General features: G+C 30.5%; 1 protein-coding gene across 6 annotated transcripts; it reads left to right on the top strand.

Annotated features, from left to right (window-relative positions):
• On the top strand, positions 1–22668 carry LOC143068514 (AP-1 complex subunit sigma-2-like). Of its 6 annotated transcripts, none has more exons than XM_076242627.1 (6): positions 1–138; positions 1361–1539; positions 2461–2569; positions 3159–3296; positions 10555–10621; positions 21923–22598. In XM_076242627.1, the coding sequence occupies exons 1-5, from the start codon at positions 136–138 to the stop codon at positions 10600–10602; spliced, it is 477 nt and encodes a 158-aa protein (XP_076098742.1). In that variant the 5' UTR covers positions 1–135; the 3' UTR covers positions 10603–10621; positions 21923–22598. The 6 variants fall into 6 exon arrangements, with proteins under 6 accessions (XP_076098742.1, XP_076098740.1, XP_076098744.1 ...); XM_076242625.1 differs by lacking the exon at positions 10555–10621 and adding an exon at positions 12417–12509 and having other exon boundaries at positions 21923–22422; XM_076242629.1 differs by lacking the exons at positions 10555–10621; positions 21923–22598 and adding exons at positions 3618–3688; positions 7554–7788.
• Positions 22669–24235: the final 1567 nt, after the last annotated feature.

The following is a 24235-nucleotide window of genomic DNA, read 5'->3' as shown; positions in this document are numbered from 1 at the left end:
ACCCTATATAATATGCCGGAAGTGTAGATGACGTTTTCAACTTTAGTCAGGCGTAGTCATTTACAAGCCTTATAATTTCTCTTCGCAATGCTGTAAATATCTGCATTGTGCAGAGTTTATGAAAATATTTTCAATATGGTATTTATTAAGTTAACACTGTTGCATTCAAGGGACACGCTATAAACAGACTTATTTCAGTCCAATCAACCACTTGTACAGAAATAATTTATTGTCAGAAAAAAAGTTACACCACAAAACGATTTACATAATATATATACAACACAATGTTCATAAAATATCATAGAACATTCAGTTTTTAAAAATGTATTCTAGTTCCTGGATGGAATTAAATCTCTTAAGTCTTCCTGTCTCTTTGTGAAATTACCTCCCTTGGTACATGTATTTGAGAATCTGCTATGATCAGATCATATGTTGTTGTACGCAGTATGAACGTAATATGAGGCAGGCATTACCTGGGAATGGGGACGAAGTCTGTATAAATTATTTTTTGTAACTTAAATATTTGTTAAAAAAAAAAGAAACGGAAATACCGTAACGTTTCCAATATTGGTTCTGTTGTTAGGAATTTAGTTGTGACGTTATTTAATTTATGACGTCATATGCAATGTAAACAAAGAAACGCTGTTATCAGGTAACGTTTTTTCATATCAAACAATTATTAAAAATGATTGGGTGTTGAATTCCTTCCTATATTTGTTGATATGTTGATAAATATACATTTTATTCAAAGTCTCATGCAAACAAGACCGGCCGGAAAACATTTGTGCGCAGATGCAGACCGGAAAAGGAAGTAGATCTGAAAAAAAAAGTTAACGATTTTGAGTTCATTAGTAGAATGAAAAATTCGGGAAATTTTCCAGAATTTTTTTTTTTTTTTTTTTTATTGATTTTTCTACCGTAATTGGGGACTTCGTCCCCATATTATGCATGATTTTTCAATGTAAATTGTAACGTCACAATATTTCTTAATAGTATGAAAACCCATGAGACCAGGATACATTGTCATTGGTACTGACATCATACAACAATCACTTATTGTTGTGGCTTCAGACATTTCTACTTTTTACATCAAAATTTTATGGGATTCTTTGTGATGTCCAGTAATGGCAGACAAATACTGAAATAACGGCTAAGGGATGATACCACCAATGACACCATACACATTATCGGTATTTATCCACCATTATGTCAATAGTTTACGCTACACATAGTCTGAAGTCAAGTGACACAGATTTCCAAATAGTGATTGATGAGGTGTTTATTACCCCTTTTTCACTTATTTGTCTGCCATTACTGGACATGACAAAAAAAAAATATTTCATTTTTTATTATTTTTCAGATGCAATTTATGCTTTTGTTTAGTCGTCAAGGTAAATTGCGACTACAGAAATGGTATGAAGCTCATCCAGATAAATTGAAAAAGAAAATCACAAGAGAATTAGTGGCATTGGTGCTTTCCAGAAAACCAAAAATGTGTAGTTTCTTGGAATGGAAAGATCTAAAAATTGTTTACAAAAGGTTAGAATAGAGGGAATTCACACAAGTCTAAAAATTGTTTACAAAATGTTAGAATAGAGGGAATTCACACAAGTCTAAAAATGAACAGCATTGCTTTCTTTATTATAAGACAAAAGATCAAAATAGTTTTACTTTTTCAAGGCTATTCAGTTAGTGGGAAGACAGATCTTTTATTCAACATGTACACATTTATACGTAAATGTTTTCTCATATTTCACAGATATGGACACATCTTGTTGTATTAGGTATGAATATAATCCTCATAGACAATTTTTGATATTCTATCTTGAATTCAGTCAGGTGCTGTTAGATCTTGTCATAATTGATAAATATATAATACACATGTAGAAACATTTTGATACATGCTATGCCAAACAAATGTCATCATGTGTACATTGTAGTTTACCAAGTACTTTACCTAAATTTTGATTTGACAATTTCTGTTTGAGTACATGTATAATAAAATATAAATGCAAGAATCACAGATATTTTACAAAAGCTCCTTTGCATACATGTATGTAGGAAATTTTTGGATGTTAACTTGTTAAGCAAACAACAATCAATCACTGAATCAACAAAAGCTACTATTTGAGACCAATAAAATTATTTCTGTAGCTGCTTCACATGATCACTTCTTTTCTACTTATAGTAATACAATTGAATAGTTCTGATTTTTACATTTTTTGAGATTTACAAGCTCATCAATGGGATTTCATTTGTGAATTAATAACTGTATACATGGTATACAATGTAATACCGGTACATTGTAGCTAAACCAACAAAATTTACAAGGTGTTATTGTTATGAATTCAATGTATATATATCGCAACATACCATTATCTGCTAAAAATGCAAAAATGCATACTAATTCTTACATTGTTCACTAATGCCATGTTTTCTAGATAATTTTTTATATTTCAGATATGCTAGTTTATATTTTTGCTGTGCAATAGAAAATGATGACAATGAATTGTTAGCTTTGGAGATTATACACAGATATGTAGAATTGTTAGATAAATATTTTGGAAGTGTAAGTGCTTTGCCTTTGCTGTAGTCTTTAAAAAAAAATAAGTGAACTGAGAATGATTGAAAGGAGGAAGGGAGGTCATAGGTTATTTTGAGAATAAGAAGACTTCTGTATGGGCTGAATTATACCATTTAGAAAACAGAGATGCATTGATCTATGCAAAATTTGTACATTATGAGTTAGTATGCTTACAGAAAAAAGGTCTTTCTTATTATACATTTTAAAAAGAATAAGATGTGGGTTATACGTATACTGCAAATAGACATCAACTAAATAATGAAATTAAACTAGAAAACAATCTTTAGTCACTTAAGGACTCCTAATTATGCAAATCATAAAGAATAATTTTAAAATTATAAATCATTTTACTTACTGTCTCTTTAAACATGTATCCCAAAAATAGGGCTGTTCATGATGTATCTGTTTCACACTTTGGTAATTTGTAAAATGACAAAATGTTAAAGATATTCACCAGAAACATTAAACTATTTTATCAGAAGGAGTGAATTTTAGAATGAATCCGTCATAAACCGGTATCATTACTTACAAGAGTTGTAAAAAAAATTGAAGATTTTATTATTTCTAATTTTAGGTATGTGAATTAGACATAATATTTAATTTTGAGAAAGCCTACTTCATGTTAGATGAGTTATTATTGGGAGGAGAGGTTCAAGAAACCAGTAAGAAGAATGTTCTGAAAGCTATTGCAGCCCAAGATCTCTTGCAAGAGGTAAGGTATAGGGTTAAAGATCATGCATGTCACAGGTTTTCAGGAGGTTGAATGTATGGTTTCACCTGGTTTTGTTTGTGATCATTGGTTAAAGTGTGGTCTGTTTAGTATTATAATTTATAAATCTGTTTTTAGAGGTTTTAAAAATAACAAAGTACCTGAAATTATTGGGTTGGTGTAGAGAAACAAGAAAGTTCAGTGATTTAAAAAATTAGATACCATCTACTAAGAAGTACTTGCATTTCAGTGAAAATTTTGGATAGTTTGCTTTGATTTATTTTGCTATTGTTTATGCGTTTTGCTTTAATACTTTATTTGAAGGAGGAAGCTTTTGATGAAGCTCTCAGAGAATATGGACTGGTCTGAGGCTATTCTAGGAAGATGATGATCTGGTAGACATTTCTATTTATTACTGTCATGATCAGAATTCTGTACATTTTGTACACCAAAACATTGATCAATGTGAAACATACAAATGATCTACTTAAAAGAAATAAGAAAAAGATAAAGTAGATATTCACTATTATTTGAAGCAGGCATCTTAAGCTCTTAACCCTTTCGCCGATGAGTCCCGGTTTACCGGGATTCACGCTTCAGACAGCTGACGATGAGTCCCGTTTTACCGGGATCGGAATACATCTTTTATGTTTCCCGCTCAAAACAGTGCAAACATGAGTTATCTTTCTTTGATGAATACCCGGATGAAAGTATAAACATGGCGCTTCCGTTTGTTGAAAACCGTGTCAAAATCAGACCGAATTTACGGAATTTACGAGAATTTGAAATGAGGGAACATTTTATTTGAAAGAATATGGAAGAATTGAAGCCAAACTAGTATACTTTTTTGATGTAAAATGTCGTTTTATGTACAAAACACTTGGAATGGACATCGTTCAGTGTGAGGAATTTTTACAACCTCATAAAAATTTTCAAAATTTTGCCGTTTTGGGTTTAAAAATTACGATTTGGGGTCAAAGAGCAGAATTTTGAGAATTTCACCTAGATAATGCCGAAAATTTGAAAATTTGAATATTTTATGAATAAAAAATTATCAAAACATGAAAAAAACTGTGAACATGGTGTTAGTGAATGCAATAAATACACAAATAACTACAAACAAGTTTTTATTGACATTTATTGTGAAGATCTCCCATTTGAGTAATAGTAGCCAGGGAAGCCATCGTCTCAGAGTAGCTTCTCTCTGGGCAGCAATCGGTGAAAGGGTTAATAAGATATAGATCTGTAAAAAGCAAACACTAATTTAGATAGGATAATACTTTTTGTACCTGGTTGGGAGAAGTCCACAATCAGCTCATCATGCTCATAAAATGGTGACATTGGGAGATGGTTAATAGCGGGTACTTTATTAATTTAATCAACTCCTCCTACAGTTTTATAAAAGGTCAAGGTGACATGCTCTGGGATGCTAATAGATTTGTAAACAGTAACATGGCATTGTTTAGGCTAATAACTTACGTAGGCTAATAATTCACTGCGTAGGAGAGAGAAAGATATCATAGAACGATTAGTATGGGTCAATATCACTTGAAACAGTTGATTATAAACCTATTTTGATAACATGAAATTTATTTGAAGCAGTATCCTAAAACTTATACCAAAACTGCTCATATGACAGGGATGAACCTTGTTTCATGGAAAATATTAAGTTAACTCAGAAAACTCCCAAACATTTACCAAATCTTAAACAAGGTGACATAATTTTCCCTGGGTTACTTAAGATAATACATGTTTAGAGTATGTACTTATGTCATACAATTGAATGATTAAAGAGGAGTACTGCCACAGAATTTTGATCATGAAAATAAACCTTGCATGTTGTATTGAGAATGGTGATCTGGTTTTGTGGACTGTGTATTTTCTGTCTGTTCTTAAAGCTCTTAAGGAGATTTTTTTTGGCTTTTGATCTTTCTTCATCCCTGAAAATGAATGTTGTTGTTGTTCATGATTTTATTATTTTTGCACATTTTTTATTAAAGAAAGGATCTTATCCGTTTTATTCTTATGTCTTCTTATCAAGGATAAGTTACACTTTATATCCTGTTCCTTGTTTTATTTTAAATAGATGGTTAAAAACTAAATTTATATAGATGAAATAAATTTAGACAGAAATTGGAATAGTCTTGCATATATCAAGATCACAGTTGCCACATCTAGTTAAAAATATTAAATAATAATTATACATTATAATATAGGTTAGATATACAATGACATTGAAAAGATTATAGCAGAGAATTGATTTACAAATTACAATAACCATATTAGAGGTTGATTCAGTAGTTTGGTTTTAACATGCATAATTTCAGATTGTTATCATCTTCCTAGAATGCCTTAGCATACAGCTTAACATTGGCATTCTTAGTCTGCATTGCTACTGTTTGCAAAATGCCAGCATTATGATGAATGTTTTATCCCATGTCAACTATTTATACAAAAGAAAATGATTTTCAGTGCCCTTTATATATATTCTGTAACAATTTGATAATTGTATGTATTTTTCACAGCAATACATTTTGTTTATTAACCCTTGTTCAAGTATCTAGGGAAGGCACTAGGGAAAAGGTTACTATGGGTAGACTCTTGGTTTTTAAAAAAAACTTGGAAGTCCCAATTTGGTTTCATTAATTACTCTGTTAAAAATAATTTTATTTTATATTTTAAACATTAATTTTAAATAAAAGCCACAAACAATGGGTTTCGTATATTTTAAAGGTAGATTCTAAGCATCTATGGGGATTACTATCTTTGAATTGTTGCTTGTGTGTGTAAACTGCTATCTATGTTTTTAAAATTTGCAAATGGTTAGACTTTAACATTTATTTTCACAGAAAGTTTAATCTCATCAAAATATATTTTGTCTAGCTAGATAAAGTGATTTTTAGAAATGAAAATAAAAAAATTCATTGTGTATTTTATTAACCTACAAATTTTCAATCAATTCTTACTTGTAGATTCAAAATCAAAAATGATAAAAATGAGCATTGTAAATTTTTTCTCTTGTATAAATGTTTTACATGATGTTGCTTATTACAGAGTGTCTGGTACACTAACAATAATTGTCAAATGTATTTAACCATGAATTATAAAAGTTGAATTCTACTGTGTATTTATTTATATTTGTAGAATCAATTTAACTATTGAATAAGTGATTTAACTTTAGCCGAGAAATCTAAAAAAAATTGTTCCCCAGAACTAATAATGAATCCACAGTAAAATAAATTGAAAAATAAACAGAAAAAACTCAGTATTTTAGGAATCACAGAGTGCATGTTTCCCTCCTTTTACTTTAGTCACTGACTTTATACACACAGAATTTTTTTTGTTTGTACTTTTTGTTTAAATTTTTATGCATGAGTAAAGCACTTGAAAAAATCATGAATGCTGATTTTTTTTGGTAATTTTTACTATCAGTTTATTAAATTATGAAACAGAATTTGAGTTTGATCAAGAAAGTCATATAATTAATCAATTACTTGCTATAGGTAGAACATAGTATTACTTTTGATACCAAACTGTAAATAAAAATCTCAAGCTCTTTCAGTACAAAATTTGTTAGTGTGATCATGATTGTCATAAACATTGCAATATTTTAGAAATATTACAAAAGATTTACAGTGTTTTTCATATGGGAATGTATACTCGATGAAATATTTCAGCAACCTGGGCCTGGACTTGTGATATGATGAGTAATATTAGTCTGTCAAGGTCACACTTCAGTTTTTGAACAAATTTTGTTTAGCCTTTAAACAGATTTTTAATAAGCATAGGTTGACAATAATGTCCTTTTTGGGAGATATAGATATCTATTGATAATGAAAACACTTTCTTTAAGATCAAAGTCAATATCTAACATGTGTGATTAACAGTTTTTGCCAGCAGAAATAGAAAAGAGGAGGAAAGAAAATAAAGAAATATAAAAAAAAAAATATTCATTCATTTTTATTATTTTAATTTTTAATAACAGACAAGTTATGAATTAAGCTGTTGCAATATGTCTTAATTGGTATGAATTATTCAGTTAAGAACTAAATTAACCAAATTATTGTAAAAGATAATACATGTAAATTGTTCTACTATTTTATACCATTTTTAAAGAGAAATTTCATGTTTATTTTTTTTCTAAATAGAAACAAAAATTGCAACAGCTTATTTTAGTAACTTTAGATGTTGTGAATTGATGTTGTCACTTTTTACTTTTAAATTTGAAAATTAACATTTCCTCCTTTTTTCATTTGATAGGAGGAGACTCCACAAGGATTTTTTGAAGACCATGGTCTAGGTTGATGGACTGCATGTGTAGAGTTGGTGATGTCCTTCCCTTTCAAATCCTGCATTTCCATGACAACAACCTTTTACCATAACATTCAATTGACAATACATTGTATTAACATTTATATACTCTTATGTAATGTGTGCAATGATGTTTATTAAATGTGCTTTGTTTACTGAATAATGAATTTTAGGAAAACATAGTGTACACTGACAATAATTATCCTTAAAGGGAAAATTCGCAAAAAAATTAAAATTTGATATTATGTTCATCCTAATTAAATAAGCATATTCCAAAAATATTAAAGGTTTATTTGTCTAGATAAGTGAGTTATTAGATTTTTTAAATCGACTCTCAATTCTCGGGAAGACGCCATCTTGAAAACTAATGACCACGGATGTCTAATTACCACAAAGTCCTAGTATCCAGCATGACATGTCCGTTAATCAGTGTTAAAATGACTTGTCAAGCTGATGGATGTTCTACCCGACCAAGTAATGAAAGAAGTTTACATTTAGTTTCCAAAATCATCAAATCAAGTAATGCTTCACTAAGATTGATCAGAATATTTCAAAACATATTTTACAAATAATCTTAATTTTTTTAGAGGGTTAAATATTCAGCGTACAATGGTGAAGTCAGGTTGAAAAGCTGTAAATGACATAAGATCGTACATCCCCATTTCCATTCTCAAATTTATTGGTTTTAGCTCGTCACTACATTTTTGGCACCGAGATACAGTTTCATGTATTATATAGGAATTATGCTATAATAATGTAAAAGTAGTCACAATAAAGTGAAAAAATAGATCGGAGATACTTAAGTCATTGTAAGTCTGTAACTTATTGTGGAGAAATTATAATCTGAGATTTATCTTTGTTGTAAAAGTTTTTTTAAATGCTTTTTTTAACGTATATTTTTAGATTATTTTTGGGTTTGATCTAACTTGACCAACGTTCAAAAACTTGTCTTCTTGTAATCAGCATGGCTTAATACCGGTAATTACCGGGGTATTGTAAAAATGACATATTCGGGTATTCTAACGGTCGACTTCCTGACATGCTTGTTTAATTTAATACACAATGAACAAGGTCAATGAATCACGTGCGTGATTGCGAGTGAACCAGGTGTTGCAGTGCACAGGTAAAACATATAAAATATACCATACCAATATAAAACTCCGTGATACACAGCCTGTGTACAAAATCTAGTGGTTATAAGAATAGGTATAGACCAAATCTCCATGTTATCTAAATGAAATTTTTCTTTTATTTATATTTAAGCACCTATTCTTCCGTTTCATATATAATTGTTGGTCCCGTTATTTCTAATCAGTTCGTCCCGCGTTTATACCCTCACATATGTGACTTCATTTTCACTCTAGAAAACCGTGCTATATTTCAAAATGAATGCCGTTTTTTATAATTGTTCATTCATTTTACATGTGAAATAAGAATATCAATTAGGAAACTTCGGACTATACTAATGCAGAATATACTGTGCCGATTTGCTTTCGTCAAACGAGATAAGAGAAATGAAAAAAAAACTGTCAAAACAAGCTCGCTTTAATCAAATTAGAAAAAATATGCGAGTAAAAATTAACTGGATCAGCAAAATTAACAACCTTCAATCTCGAGTGTATTGATAATAAATTTATTTGTTTTTATAGTATAGCTTCTTCCATTATCCAAATGATATCAGATAATCTATATTATTTCATAAGATTAACCCTTCAGACCTCACTAGAATCTGAGACTATGTGTTATAGTGGTATCAGCTTAAATCTAATGCCAAACGCTAGAAGTAAAAATGTAATACAGGTACACCTTTTATTTGGTCATGGCTTTCAAATGACTAAATTAAAATGTTCCCGTACATATTTTGCCTATTTAGGACAATTAAAATGCTTTTGTAAAACTTTTTTTTTTTTTCAAATATAAATAAATGATAAGAGTGTATAACAACTAAATTTAATTTTCAGACTTAAACCGGTTCATTTCTTAGTTAAGTAACTTCTTTGAACTCAAATAAAATAATAGCACCAAATATAATTAAATGATTCCACGGCGATTCACATGTATTTGTCAACACCTTGAAAATGTATTTTAAATTTGTGTATTAAACTTGACCTTCTGTCGTATAACCCATTGATCCGAATAGACAGTCACACCTGGCACGGTGTGCCCAAGCCAATTACCGATCTGCAAATAACATTTCACCTTTATACAGGTCTTGCACGAGTATTGTCGGAGAATAATACACACATCGCATAAATCAAGTCATAGCGTGGATAGTAAAAGGTCAATAGTAAAGCGTAAACCCATTTATTGTCTTAACAGTTTAAGTTATATACTTTAATTTATTCACTTAATCAGTCTCAAAAAGTATATATTTAAGCAAAAAAAAAAAATATAATAATTTCTTGTACGGTCTACAAAAATAAATCGAAATATATACGGTAAATATAGAAATTTTTCTCATGAATGTGTACAACTGCACGTCTGTGCGTTTTATTTTTTTATTATCGGATGGTTATTAGATATAGCATTAATCATCGGCACGCTTACGATAACGGTAAAATATGATTAAAAACCAAGACTTTTAATGATTGTATTTTAAATCCCGGCATGCAAAAACCAGGAGAAAACGTCACGACCTACAGGAAGTAGTTAATATTTTTTCATTAATTATTGAATTTCTCCTTTATTACTGCACATATAGCGATAAAACTTTGTGAATATATATATTATGTTATAATGAACATATTTAAACCATAAGTAAAAAATCGCGAATTTTCCCTTTAAAGAAATATTTTCATTGACAGAAAAAAATAGAATTTCTACAACTTTAATTTGGATTCCTGATATTCTGACTCTAAAATTTATTTGTTGAAAGTGTATTTAATAGAAGTCTTATCTTTGGGTGTAAATGCATTGATTAAGTGTTTTGTTTTTTATATTTTTACTCCAGAATGGATACATTGATTTAGGCCCGTCATTGGTTATGAAGCTAAATTGATATTTTTGTCTTCAAGAATGTAAGTGATGAATGTTGTGCTATCTAACTGAAAAGAGGGATCAACAATGTTATTATTTAGTTTTAGGGTACAGAAAAGGGGACCAAGAGTTATTTATATCAATGGAGACTTTTACTATGTCATATAATGAATGCATCAAATTGATAAAAAAAATTTACAACACTTTGTAATGGGATAGTTGGAAATATTTTGCTGTTTCTGTTTTTAAATGTTGTAAGAATGTTTTTTTGGGACAACATGAACAAAAACCAAGTTTTTTTCGTTTTGAAAATATCAAGAGTGAAATTGAGAGGAGTAAGGCCATACTGTAAAAGCAAGTTTATCCTCACTTTTCAGTGTAGAACTTGCTTCTGTTTTACTTCTTCACTGGTTTGATTTTTAAATCTAATCAATTTTGATATCATTTTTTTTTAATTATCATTAACTCGCAAAGCATACTTGCCAAATTTGCTGTTTTGTTTTGCTTATATTATTTCATGACTGTTTACACTTTAAACTTTCTTCTTTTTCCCATGACAATTCATACTGTTTATTTGTAGAGAATTCATAAAACTACGGGAAATTTTATATACCAATTCACTGCAATATTTATATGTTTGTTTAGGAATCATTTTAAAATTAAATTCATTTTCATTATGAAAAAGACTGGGAGGTTATATTGTCTTATTTCTATGTGTAAATTTTATTTCAATAATTATTAAGTTTTTTATATGACTTTTTTGCGAACAAATCAGAAAGGGAAGTGACATTCAGTTGATGTCAAAGTATTGATAAGAAATCCATGATACTATAGATACTGTTTTACTACATTCCTCCTTTTTTTTCATAGATATTATATACACATAAAGTGCTTTGTTCATTTGAATCTCATAATAAAATACAAAATCAGCATAAAATGAATTCTGTGTTTATTTTGTCCTCAACATGCATGATATACTGTGGATTCATTATTTTTAGTGAGTTACTAATTTTGGTGGATTGGTGCAAAATGAATTCACAAAATACTAATATCTTCTAGGATTTGGTTCACAATTTGTAAAAAAAAAATATGAAATTAAGTACATTGTATTCACAAATATACAATTTTCCTTTTATCCTCAAAAAATGGTTTAATTGGTTTTCACTAAAATAAATTAATCCACAGAAGGTCATTTAAGCAAGCAATGCTAACACTGTTTTTATTTTTTGTAATAAAAAATCAAATTAAAACTTAAAACTCCATGATGACAACTGCACACTTGCATCTGACACCTTTATTTGCATTAATGCACTTTATTAACATGTCTACTAGTGTAATTAATACACATGCACAGAAAAGCAATGATACAACAGGTTTGGTGACTTATCTAATAGATAGTGTATTTCTTTCTAAAGATTATGCAAAGACAAATTTAGATAGATTTTTTTTTAATTTTATATTTATATCACGTATCCTTCAAATTTTTCAATTGCTTCTTTTAGAGATGTTTTTTTTTTGGTTTAGTTTATGAAGAAAATGACAAGTGTCATAAATATGGGAACAAAAAATACTACAGAAAGAATTTAACTAGCTATATCTGAGAAAGTAAAATCATCCAGATATATTTTTCTCCAAACATATTTAATCAATAGAATCATGTTTAATGGGTATTGTAAACAACTCATAAAAACCAAGGAAAGATTTATTTTTTTTTAATTTTGTGCGAAAAAATATTCTGAATAACAGGTCTTGCATACATCTTAGAAATGAATACAATTTAAGATTAATTTGCTAGTGGCGTAAGCATGGTAATCTCAGTCTATGCATTAATTGTAGGTGTGGATGAATTATGAATCAGCTTCCGTAACCAAAACACTCCCGATTTGAAATAATAATTGGAAAAGCATGGATGTATTTTCACATTATTTGGTATGTTGACATGATAGGAAAAGGGATTTGACTGAATGCACTTTGGCTAGTTTGGTTTTTTTTAATTATTAAATATTTCTCATATATATTCTTATGAACTAGTTTGATCCTTCATTTTGTGTAACCAAACATGCTCTTAATTTTTTTGTTTGTTGTTGGGCAAATAGAAAGACTGATCAGTCATGTTGACTGTCTTTTTCCAACATGGTAAACAATTTAGAAATTAGTTTCCTGTTTATAGCTGCTATGAAAAACAATGCCATCTTCTATAATAAAGGCAGTTTAAGAAATACTAGCAATCTAATATTGGAGATAAAAAGAGAAATCCAGTCTTTGCAAATAGCAAATTTAAGCAAGGCATGCTCTTTTTAATTAAAATACTGTTTTACAATTTGATATATATATGTGCTTCAAAATCTGGGTTGTGCAACTTGTGCTCAAGTTCTGAACTGGGTGGTTTTATCCATGACTCTTTACGTGACATATTGAAACACCTGTTTTTGCTGCTTTTTAGCAACTTGTAGTTTAATCTAGGATAACTTGTTTTGCTTTGATTACTAGAAATCATGCATGCTTTGCACAGTATTATAATAAGAATCATATTTAGATAATAGTATTAGTCAATTTATTTTTTCCATTGATATAAAGAATTCAGACTTCAGTACAAGCATGCTTTTTTGGCAATATAGAAATACATTTTGAGGAAGTGTCAGCCATATTGGATTTGAAAAATAACAGAAAAGTTGTTCTCATCAACATTTATTGAAGGATATCAAAAGACGCACTCAGAAGTATAAATATAAAATTAGGGCCAAAGTGTTTGTAAAAGTTGTATAGTTTCAAGCTCAGCATGCATGTTTCCAAAGTCTTATTGGGTGAATATACACAACAGACAACCCACTGGTCAAACATGTTTTTATACGACCGCAAAAATTTTCAAAAATTTGGCTGTATATTGGTATCACGTCGTCAGCGTCGTCTGAAGACAGATGGTTTCCAGATAATAACTTTAGTATAAGTAAATAGAAATGTTTATAACCACAAGATTGATTTTAGGGGTTATGGTCCCAAAGGTTTAGGAATTGGAGGCCCAAAGGGGCCTAAAACAAGCATTTATCTAGTTTCAGGACAATAAGTATTTCAATTGCTCTGAAATTGTACCACAATGTTAAATACCATAAGTAAAAGGTTGGGATTTATTTAAAGGGTTATGGGGCAACAGTCTAGGAATTGAGGGCCGAAAAGGGGCCAAAAACAAGTATATTTCTAGTTTCAGGACAATAACTTGTGTGTAACTGTATGGATCTCTCTGGCATTGTACCACAAGGTTCCATAAAACAAAGGGAAGGCTGGGTGTGAGTTTGGGTTAATTTCCCCAAACATGTAGGAATAAGGGGCCAAAAAAGAGCACAAAAGAAGCATTTTTCTAGTTTACATACAATGTATGGATCTCCAAGAAACTATACCACAAGGTTTTTTACTACGAAGGAAAGGCTGAAATTGACTTGCTTCAAGGGGGTTTCAATAAGTTGGGGGCAAAAAAAGGGGCCCAAATAAGCATTTTTGTAGTTACCAGTCAATAACTCGTGTTTAAGTATATAAATCTCTCTGAAATTATACCACAATTTTCCATACTACTAAAGGATGGTCATGGGGGTTATGGCTCAAATCATTTAAAAAATAGGGGGAAAAAAAGGTGAAAAACAAGGGTTTTCTGGTTAAAGGACAATTTAGACATTTTAAAAGCAGTGTAAGGGAGGTAATCCAATAGCAATTCCATTTAAAGAATACTGTTATATGTACACAGCCATGTATCACCATCATTGCTGGTGATCCGATGGATAAATCTGTTGTAGAGTTGTCACTGACTCAGACGTACTTATAAATATAATTATTTTCTGTAATTATTTTCTGTGACTGTATCTTGCATTAATTTGTAGGATCCTTTACTATAGATAATTGAGCTGATCTGTAACAATATCATCTCCATGCCTTATATATCATGTATTGTAGTACGATGCTAGATTAAAACTGACGAGGAAAGGTACCACACGGCCCCCGAAAGCTTCATTATTTTGTGAAGCCCAAGTGGTCGTGTGGTCTAGCGGGACGGCTACCGTGCAGGCGATTAGGTGTCACGATATCTCAGTAGCATGGGTTCGAATCCCGGCGAGGGAAGAACAAAAAATTTGCGAAATCAAATTTACAGATCTAACATTGTTGGGTTGATGTTTAGACGAGTTGTATATATATATATATATATACGAGCAGGGTTTCCCCTGGGTCAATTATTTTTTTCGCCACCTCTTTCGCCAAAACACTATATTTTTCGCCACTTTATTATTTTTTTCGCAACATAACATAAATATATTTTTCATTTAAAATTTACCTTTTTTTCTAACCCCCTCCCTTAAATAAGATGATTTTGTCCTTTGTGTCTATGATTATTCTCTCAAACTTATTTTAAAGTCTACATTTTAATGAATAAACACTAAACATTTAGTTTAAAACAACAGATTTTTTTTTAACTTACAAGGGAAAAATATTCATTGTATTTTGAACAACTTTTCTAAATGAGGGGGCCACTATACTATTATTAATAAAGAAGATATAAGTCAGGCCTGAAATATAACAAAATTAATGGACATGTTTTGATCATATACATGTAATACCAGTATAATAGTTCATAAGGAAAGTTTCTTTAAAAGAAAAATACTAATGTGCCCTTTTGTACTAAGAAGTGGTTTTTACAACAAAACAAAAGCTTTTATCACATGAAATTGATCCTTCATTTCATGTGTAGTCATTACATTGAAGGGTTACTCTCATTTTCGAGGGATTGTTCCCAACCTTTTTGATAGATTTCTTCACAACGACAGTTTTCTTTTCTTGACCATCGTAAATGAAAAAGTTGGCTTCAAACACGTGCGTCACAAGTGGTAAATAAATTCTGTATGTGACATTTAGCGAAGCCATTTAACCATATCGTTTTGTCAAACAATTCAATCAACACCTTTATTAATTATCGACTCCTAGGAGTCGATATTAAGAATTGAACGATGGACATTGAGTGTGTGAATTTTTCTTGCTACCTGATTGGAATATATTACGAGACGTGAATTATCAAAGTTTATTGATTGGTTAGGACAATCCAAACCTAGTAAATGTCCTTCAATCCCGTAGAGTATCGGATTTGTCCTCTCTATTTTAGCAATTAGATTTTGCCTGGTCATTAATCATGCATATTCATGATATTGCGGTACACAGGTAACTTTTATCTATAAATAGTCAAATCTTCTGGAGTTTCGTAGACAACAACGTTAAACGTTAAACGATATATACTACTTCATAACGTGTGACCTCACGTGTGTGGTAAAATTTGTTGATTGATGCACGTGGCTATTCTAGTAAATGAATTAATCTACAAAGATAAAGCACTTTCCATTTTCATCAGCTAAGAGTCGACTAGCCCTTTTTGAAAGACTAATGCTTGTTAGTCCTTTGTTGTCGATAGCGATGAAATGCAATCAGCTGTTTATTGATTTTCTGTCCAGATCTTAATGAGGTCAAGGTGAATTCCGAGTATTGTCTGATCAGGTTAAGTCCGAGAATCGCTTTTGGGAGACATATATGTAGGGGCACCAACCTGTGCAGATGATATAGCCTTTATCTCAAACAACGAGTATGAGCTACAAATAATGCTGAATGTAATAGACAGATATGCTAAAGAGCATCATTATAAAATACATCCTACCAAAACAGAAATAATCGACTGTTCAAAGCGTAAATCTAGCTACAGCTGGACAATGGGAGGCAAAGTTGTAAAAACATCTGATTGTAGTGAGCATCTAGGAATAAAGAGAACAGATGGAAAAGAACATAACTTCAACATCAAAGAAAGAATACAAACAGCTAGAAGAACAAAGTATGCACTTATGGGTTCTGGTGTGCACGGTACAAATGGACTTAACCCTGCAATCTCATACCAAATATATAAAACCTATGTAATACCAAGATTAACATACGGTCTAGAAGTACTACCTTTAACAAAATCAAATATAGAGGAACTAGAGATATTCCATAGGAAAAACTTGAGGCACCTACAGTTACTACCAGAAAGAACATCAAATGCTGTGGTACTGCTACTACTTGGAGCATTGCCTATAGAAGCTGAAATACATAAAAGACATTTATCACTTTTATACTCTATAGTATCATGTGACAACAGCAAAATTAAAGATGTTATGATTAGACAAATTGCCACTAACTATGACAACAAGAAAAGTTTTTTCAGCAGGATACTGAATATACTTGAGATGTATGATCTTCCTTCCATCAACTATTTGCAGAAAAACCTTCCAAAAAGAGATATATGGAAAGAAGAAATAAAGAAAAAAGTAAACCAATATTGGAATGCTCAATTAAAATCTGAAGCTCGTTATAAAACCAGTCTAAAAAATATGAATATAGAAAATTTAGGAATGGGAAAAACAGCTCAAGTATGGAATCTACAAAATCAACCAAGACTTGAATTGAGAAAAGCAATTATAAAAGCCAGAATGATGACGGGAGCATATATCTTACAGTCAGACAAACACAAGTTCACACACTTTGTAGCAGAACCGTTATGTCAGCTGTGCAATACAGAAAATGAAGATATTATTCATATGGTTACCTCTTGTCCAGTGTTAAGTACTATAAGAGAGAAATACTATGTAGAGATGAAAATGGAAATATTGGATAGTATTGATCCAATTAAATGGAATACTTTCTGCTGCAATAAGATGGAAATATAACAACTGATACTGGATTGTAATAATTTCAAAGAAACGCTGAACATAAGTAGTGAACTCATGACCAAGATAGAAGAAAAATGTAGAAATCTATTATTCCAACTTCACGCAAAGAGAATAGAAGCACTGGATGCATTAAACAACAAATAATATGTGCCAATGAATATATACATAGTACATGTAGTGACAGTTATACTAGTGTAGAGGTTTGAAACAAAAGCCTATATTCAAAGTGAAAAAGGACATTGAAGGATATATTCTGATAATAATATCAACATGAAGGTGAAAATCACCCGTTTGCAAGCACAACAACAATATATAATGATCATGATATTGTGAAAGTAATTTTAAAACAACAAGTGAATCAGATAAAGTCTTAACTTTTAATATCACCATCATGGCTTTTAATCTTTTTTTAATAATTCTTTTTTTGTTTTTTTGTTGTTTTTTTTTTAAATTTCCTTTAGTCAATATTATTTTGTTAATCCTTTTATCCATTTTAATTTCCTATTTTTTTTATGGTAAACTGAATAGGATTTTGTTTTTACAGAATAAACCATTGAAATGTTAAATGGTACAAACATCTTAAAATATAGCACAAAATAATTAATAAAATCATAATGTATTTTTAATATGACTTTTGTTTTATCATACTGAGCAAAGTTGGATATCATATCTAGATGAAATGAAAGATATGTTTTAGATTTTAAGCATTGGCTACTATTTTGATATTTTAACAAGTTTTCTTCTTTTTTTTTAACATCATAAACTCCCTATGTAAATTACACCCATGTAAGCATCTATTATGTAGGTAATTTTATTGTCACTGACATGAATAAGAAACACACATCATCGTCACATGTAAATAAGATAAGCATATGATAATAAACAAGTTAAAAAGCAATATCTGTATATATAACTTTAAAAGACACAACAACAACAACAAAGCAAAAAAGTACATATAATAACAAACATACACATAATGTGCTGTACATAGTTGTAAAGAAAGAAACAAAAAAAATTATCCACAAAATTACCCTCATATACTCTAATATCATTAGAGGTGTTCCTGTCTATAGGAAGCTTATACAAAGAAGAAGAAGAATCTCGAAAAAAAGTAAATAAACAAGATGGAGGAAAATAAATCGTTATATATATTTCTTTTGCCAAATTCTTTCGCAAATAACGAATTTTTATTGCCACAATTATTATTTTTTCGCAAATTGCGAAAATGGAGACCGCCAGCGGAAACCCTGTATACGAGTCTATAATTGAAACTACGTTCAAACCTATGATTGCATTGGATAAAAACCGCAATTTTTATACGTGTGCATGTAAAACAAAAAAAGTGCCTAGAAAATCAACCTAACGATGTTAGAGTAGATTTGATTCATAACTTCCTCCCCGGCGCCATATATGTTTGATTACCTCCCTGACACTGCTTGAAAATTATGTATTAAAAAATGATAATTGTCTTGAGATGATTAGCTGTAAATTTTTCTTTAGAAGTTACTATTAATTAATGTTAATTTTAATCATGACTGCATGTCATTTTATATGTTAATAATTAAAAAGTAAATGTCTTCAAATATTTTTTTAGGGGATTAATATTCAACAGCAGAGTGAATTGCTCAAAAGCAAAAAAATCTTTTTAAGTTCATTAGACCACATTCATTTTGTGTCAGAAACCTATGCTGTGTCAAATATTTTATCACAATCCAAATTCAGAGCTGTATCAAGCTTGAATGTTGTGTCCATACTTGCCCCAACTGTTCAGGGTTTGATCTCTGCGATCGTATAAAGCTGCACCCTGCAGAGCATCTGGTTCAGTCATCTTTTGGAACCTGACCCTTGATTTGAATGGTTACAGTAACAAGTATTACTTTTCAAGACGAAGTTAAATGTATTATGAAGTGTATGGACCATCTAGCAAATAAGGTTAACAAGCAAACTAAACTTAATTATGCTATGTACAAACTTGAGGTGCTGTTAAATGGATTATTGATTGATTGTTGGTATTTTATGCCTTATTCACTTCTCTTGTCTGTATTGTGGCAATCAGCTTGTATAAGTTGAGACAGCAATACTTTTTGGTATTTAACACCTTATTCATCACTCTTGTCTGTATTGTGGCTGTCAGCTTGTATAAGTTGAGGAAGCAGTACTTTGTTGGTATTTAACGCCTTATTCATCACTCTTGTCTGTATTGTGGCTGTCAGCTTGTATAAGTTGAGGCAGCAGTACTTTGTTGGTATTTAACGCCTTATTCATCACTCTTGTCTGTATTGTGGCTGTCAGCTTGTATAAGTTGAGGAAGCAGTACTTTGTTGGTATTTAACGCCTTATTCATCACTCTTGTCTGTATTGTGGCTGTCAGCTTGTATAAGTTGAGGCAGCAGTACTTCCATAATATAGGTTTATTGCCCTGGCAGGTGAAACAAGTCAACCAAGTTTAATGAAATCACAGACTTGTTGTTATATATAGGTATTTTAAGTAATTGATTGACAACCCTGCATAACAAGATATCCACTTCAGGAGACTAACGAAAGTAAATACAACGTGGTTGGTTCACCAAATAGAGTTACGTGTCAATAGGGAGGTATACAGACTTTTTCAAAACCATGAAATCAAATATCTATGGGGAAACAAATTCTCACACAAGAAAATTGGTACACAGTACAAGTTTATAAGCATTCATAGTTCATAAGTAACTTGCACAAAATAAATCAACAAGAGTGAAATTTTGAGTTTAAAAAACATCCTTTGGAAGCAAAATGGGGATGAATATCTAGTGAACTACATAACATTTAAAGCAGCATAAATAATAATTATGTCTAGGATAGCATGGCCTACTTACACCATCACTTGTTCATGTTCATTGAACTGCAAAATCTCCGTCAAATGCCTAATTTGACATGATTTTAAAAGGGTTTTATGGTAATGAACATGCGGACTAAGTTTCATGTTGAAATGACCACAACATCCATGCTTAAGTTCTTAACTACCTTAAACTTATTTTTAAACAGATCTGTAAACTGTGAAATCATGGTCCAAAAGTACTTATTAAGCATAAAAGTGAAAATCACATAAAAACTGGTTGCTTCATTTCAAGTTGATGTGACCGCAAATCTATGGACCAAAACTTTAACCTGTTATGGAAGGAAGACCGATGTATGGTCAGATAAACAGTCACATTCTAGAATGCATAATGCTCCTACTATCTAAGGCACAGTTTAAAAAAATAGGGCTGTATTTAAGGTTAACTTTGTTTATGGAATTTGCTACCTTCCTAATGTAAAACAATAGGTGCACATAGTGCCCTCTTGGCTTAAAAATTGAAGTACAACATGTACTTTAAAACTTGGTTATTTTTCTGTAAATTTAATTGATACGTATAAAGAACAAAATATAAAGAATAATGAATATAAAAATTAAATGAATATTTCCTAGATCTGGCAGTCAAAAAATAGCATAAACTTGATTTGACAAAAAATAACCAAATTTGTATATTTTCAACATAGCTAGGTATTTGTGAGTAGGAAATATTGAGCACATAAAATTAAGAAATCAATATTTAAATGAAGGGTGTTGTCCATATTGACATACATCAAATAATATCAAGATTATAGAAAAGTGTAACAGCTCTAACATATTATATATGGACCATTCTATGTAAAGGGGGTTAAATATTCAGTTTTGACAGTGTCAGACATATGACCTTTTTTAACTGGACCAAATCACTACTTAACATGAAGATGCAGAACCCAATTATTGTTTAACATTTAGTGTCATGATTCATCCCTCAACTTAATATTTTAATCATGCATAAAGTATCAACAAGTAAATTTTGAAAGTGTATGAAATTGATTTAGTTTATACACTGTTCACACTAGGGTCTATGTTTAACAGGCTATTATTTTAACTTGGAATTATTTTTAATTATGGAATTTGCATAATTTCTTGTGCTTGAAATTTTTAATAAATTCCATGGTTATTCTTTACTATATTTTGTTTAGCAGTGCATTACACTTTCCTTTCAATGTATTTTGTTATATAATGTTGTGTGCGGCACAGTACATTCTATTGAAAATGCTATCTCCTTTGTAATAGAAAGTGTTGTGCGCAGCACAGAACAAAAAAAAAAACTTGAAATTTATTAAAAATTTTAAGCCAAAGAAATTATGGAAATTCCATAATTAAAAATAATTTCAAGTTCAAATAATAGCCTGTTAATTGTAGACAAAGAAAAACAAAGGAGGATAACAGTTTCTTTTACCATATAGCAAGCAAGAATCAACAAATCTGTAATAATATATAGAACTGTTTTAAGATATTATAGGATTGAAGCACTCACTATTCATTCATGAGTCTTACAAATTATTAAGCGGACTCAGAAAAGTTAAATGTTGAATAAACACAGCACAGCATGTGTTTTTAAGAAAACCACCAACCTTCGATAGGAATACTGACAATCCTAGTCAATTAAGATTGGAGTCGATTGCACCTGCACGAGTGGGTTTCGAGCTCACAACCTCATTTAATATGATGATCTAATGTATTGTCTTTTCATTCATTGAATTAACTTATATTGTAGTGTACATGTATTTGTGTTTTTACAGGAGTCTGAAGAGCCCCGAGGATTGCTGGAGGAGTTAGGATTTATTACTGGGAGCTAAATAGGAGAAAGACCTGAAGACAGAAGATTAGATAAGCAGTGCAGCATTTACAATTATTTGTTATGTGAATCTGGCCTTTTTACTTAACATATCAAAACTTATTTTTGATAAATCAGTATTTTTTATGTCTGTCTTTTGACAACTTTGATTTTAGCATTTGATGTAGGGTTCGTTTACAATTTTTAACAATGATTACATTTTCAATGTATATATATTTGAAATAGTGGCAGATTCAAAGGTTAGATACGCTAGCAAAGGCATGAAGTTTGCAAGTTGTACAAACAATACTGTTGCATTTAGAGGGTTGTATTGAGTTTTTGAAAAAGATAACATATTTGATTCAAAATCCAATCAAAGATGTTTCAAGAATGTAGTTAAATTCCCCATGATTTCAGTTTTATCAAAATAATCTTGATAATAAAATTTACATATGATTGAATAAAATTTCCCATGAATGTAAGAAGGTGCAATAAGGGCATTAATTATCAAATTTGTAAGCAGTTTGCATTTAAAAGCAACTTTATCATAACGGTGCCTGAATAAGCATATACCATACTACCAAAACCATGAATGTCCCTTTGGTACCTTTTGCCTCTCCTCAAAAACTTTTTAAAAAAAATGTCCTTATGCAATTTCCAATCAATCAGTTGAAAAAACTTGAATGCCAAAAAAAAAAAAAAAAGAAAAGAAAAAAAGAAAAAAGGGTAAATAACTTACTAGTAGTTTAAGGCATGACTTTTAAAAAGTTACTACTTAGTCATGATCTTATAATGTCACAATAAGTTGAAGATGATGTGACAGAATCCCCATGTTTAGGAAACGTCAGAGATTTTATTCTTTTTTCTGAAATGTATCTTGGTAAATATCAAGTGCAGGCTGAATCTTCTATGGAAAAAAAAAAGCACTCAACAGTTGCAACTGACAATTTTTTTTCTAAAATAAACAATTTAACAATTTAATTGATAATAATTTGAATATTTCATATTTGTGGTCCCTTAACATGCTTAATATTCATGATTGTTTTAAATTTAACAGCTTCAGAATTTTGAAGTGCCAAATAAAGCCCTTAATGCACCTGATCCATTACTGTGATTTTTAGTGCAAGGTATTTAATTGTGATTGTTGAATGATTAAAAGGTTGTGTTTTAAAGATTGTATGAATATTCCAATCAAATAATTGTAATTCTAGTCAATGTTGATTTTTATTACAATGATATATACAATAAGATTATATATTTCTATAACTACAATAAACTATTAATAAAAAAAAGTGTTACATTAGTAGTCAGCCTTGTGAAACGTTAAGGTAATCCTGTTAAATAGATTACCGTATATGAATTTTTTAGGTACCAGACTTCCATCATCAAGTAATATGAAAAAATGAGATGTGGTAAAGTTTCCAATGAGCCAACCATAATCCATTTAACAAAGACTTAATTACAAGGATGTATACTATTGTCACTGTACGACTTTTATCAATGAGCAAAACCCAAACCATATTATAAGCTATTAAAGGCCGAGGAACAACAAAATATGAAACAATAGACCACTTTTGAGTAAGTTGCAATTCCGTCAAAATTTTGGTTTTAGAGGACATAATTTCCTTCCAATGTAGAGTGAGCGATGGAAAAATATGAGATGCTATATGGCATGAATTATACAGCAAATAAAAATTCTTATAATTGATAATCAGCATTAGAGAAGTGTGTACCTTCAGAACAACAATTTATTCTGCACAATGACGATCAATCATCATGCTTGATGAACTTTATTGGTGCAAGGATACAGGCGATTCCCTCTATTTGGTAGATCCTTTGACCTTCTTATCATTTCTAGTTTACTTCAGTTCAAGTGTACATCAAATGTACTACATGTATAAGCTTAAGAACCATACAAATTTGCTTGTTTGTGCTCTTCAATGAGTTAGTCTGAATTTGGTCAAGTTGTTTATATTAGAATGAAGATGATGATGTATTCATTTGGTGGCCTAATTTTGCTCTATTTACATACTCTACATCAAAATCCCTATATCATTCCACCATAAATACACAGGGTATATTTAATAAAACATACTAGTCATAATAATTTATGGAACATAACTAGAAACATGTCAAATAAAAAGCATTCACAACACGGTCCCTTATAAATATTTCCAGTTACCTTTGACTTAAAAAAGTAGATTCTTTTCACTTGACCCCCCAACTTTGATAAAAGCCCATAAACCTTAAACCTGCAACAGAGCATGCAGATTTCTGC

Source organism: Mytilus galloprovincialis, chromosome 3 (genome assembly GCF_965363235.1).
Source record: "Mytilus galloprovincialis chromosome 3, xbMytGall1.hap1.1, whole genome shotgun sequence".
In the NCBI taxonomy this organism is placed as follows: Eukaryota; Metazoa; Mollusca; class Bivalvia; order Mytilida; family Mytilidae; genus Mytilus; species Mytilus galloprovincialis.
The sequence above is the reverse complement of the archived record's forward strand: the minus strand, read 5'-3'. Positions and strand labels throughout refer to the sequence as shown.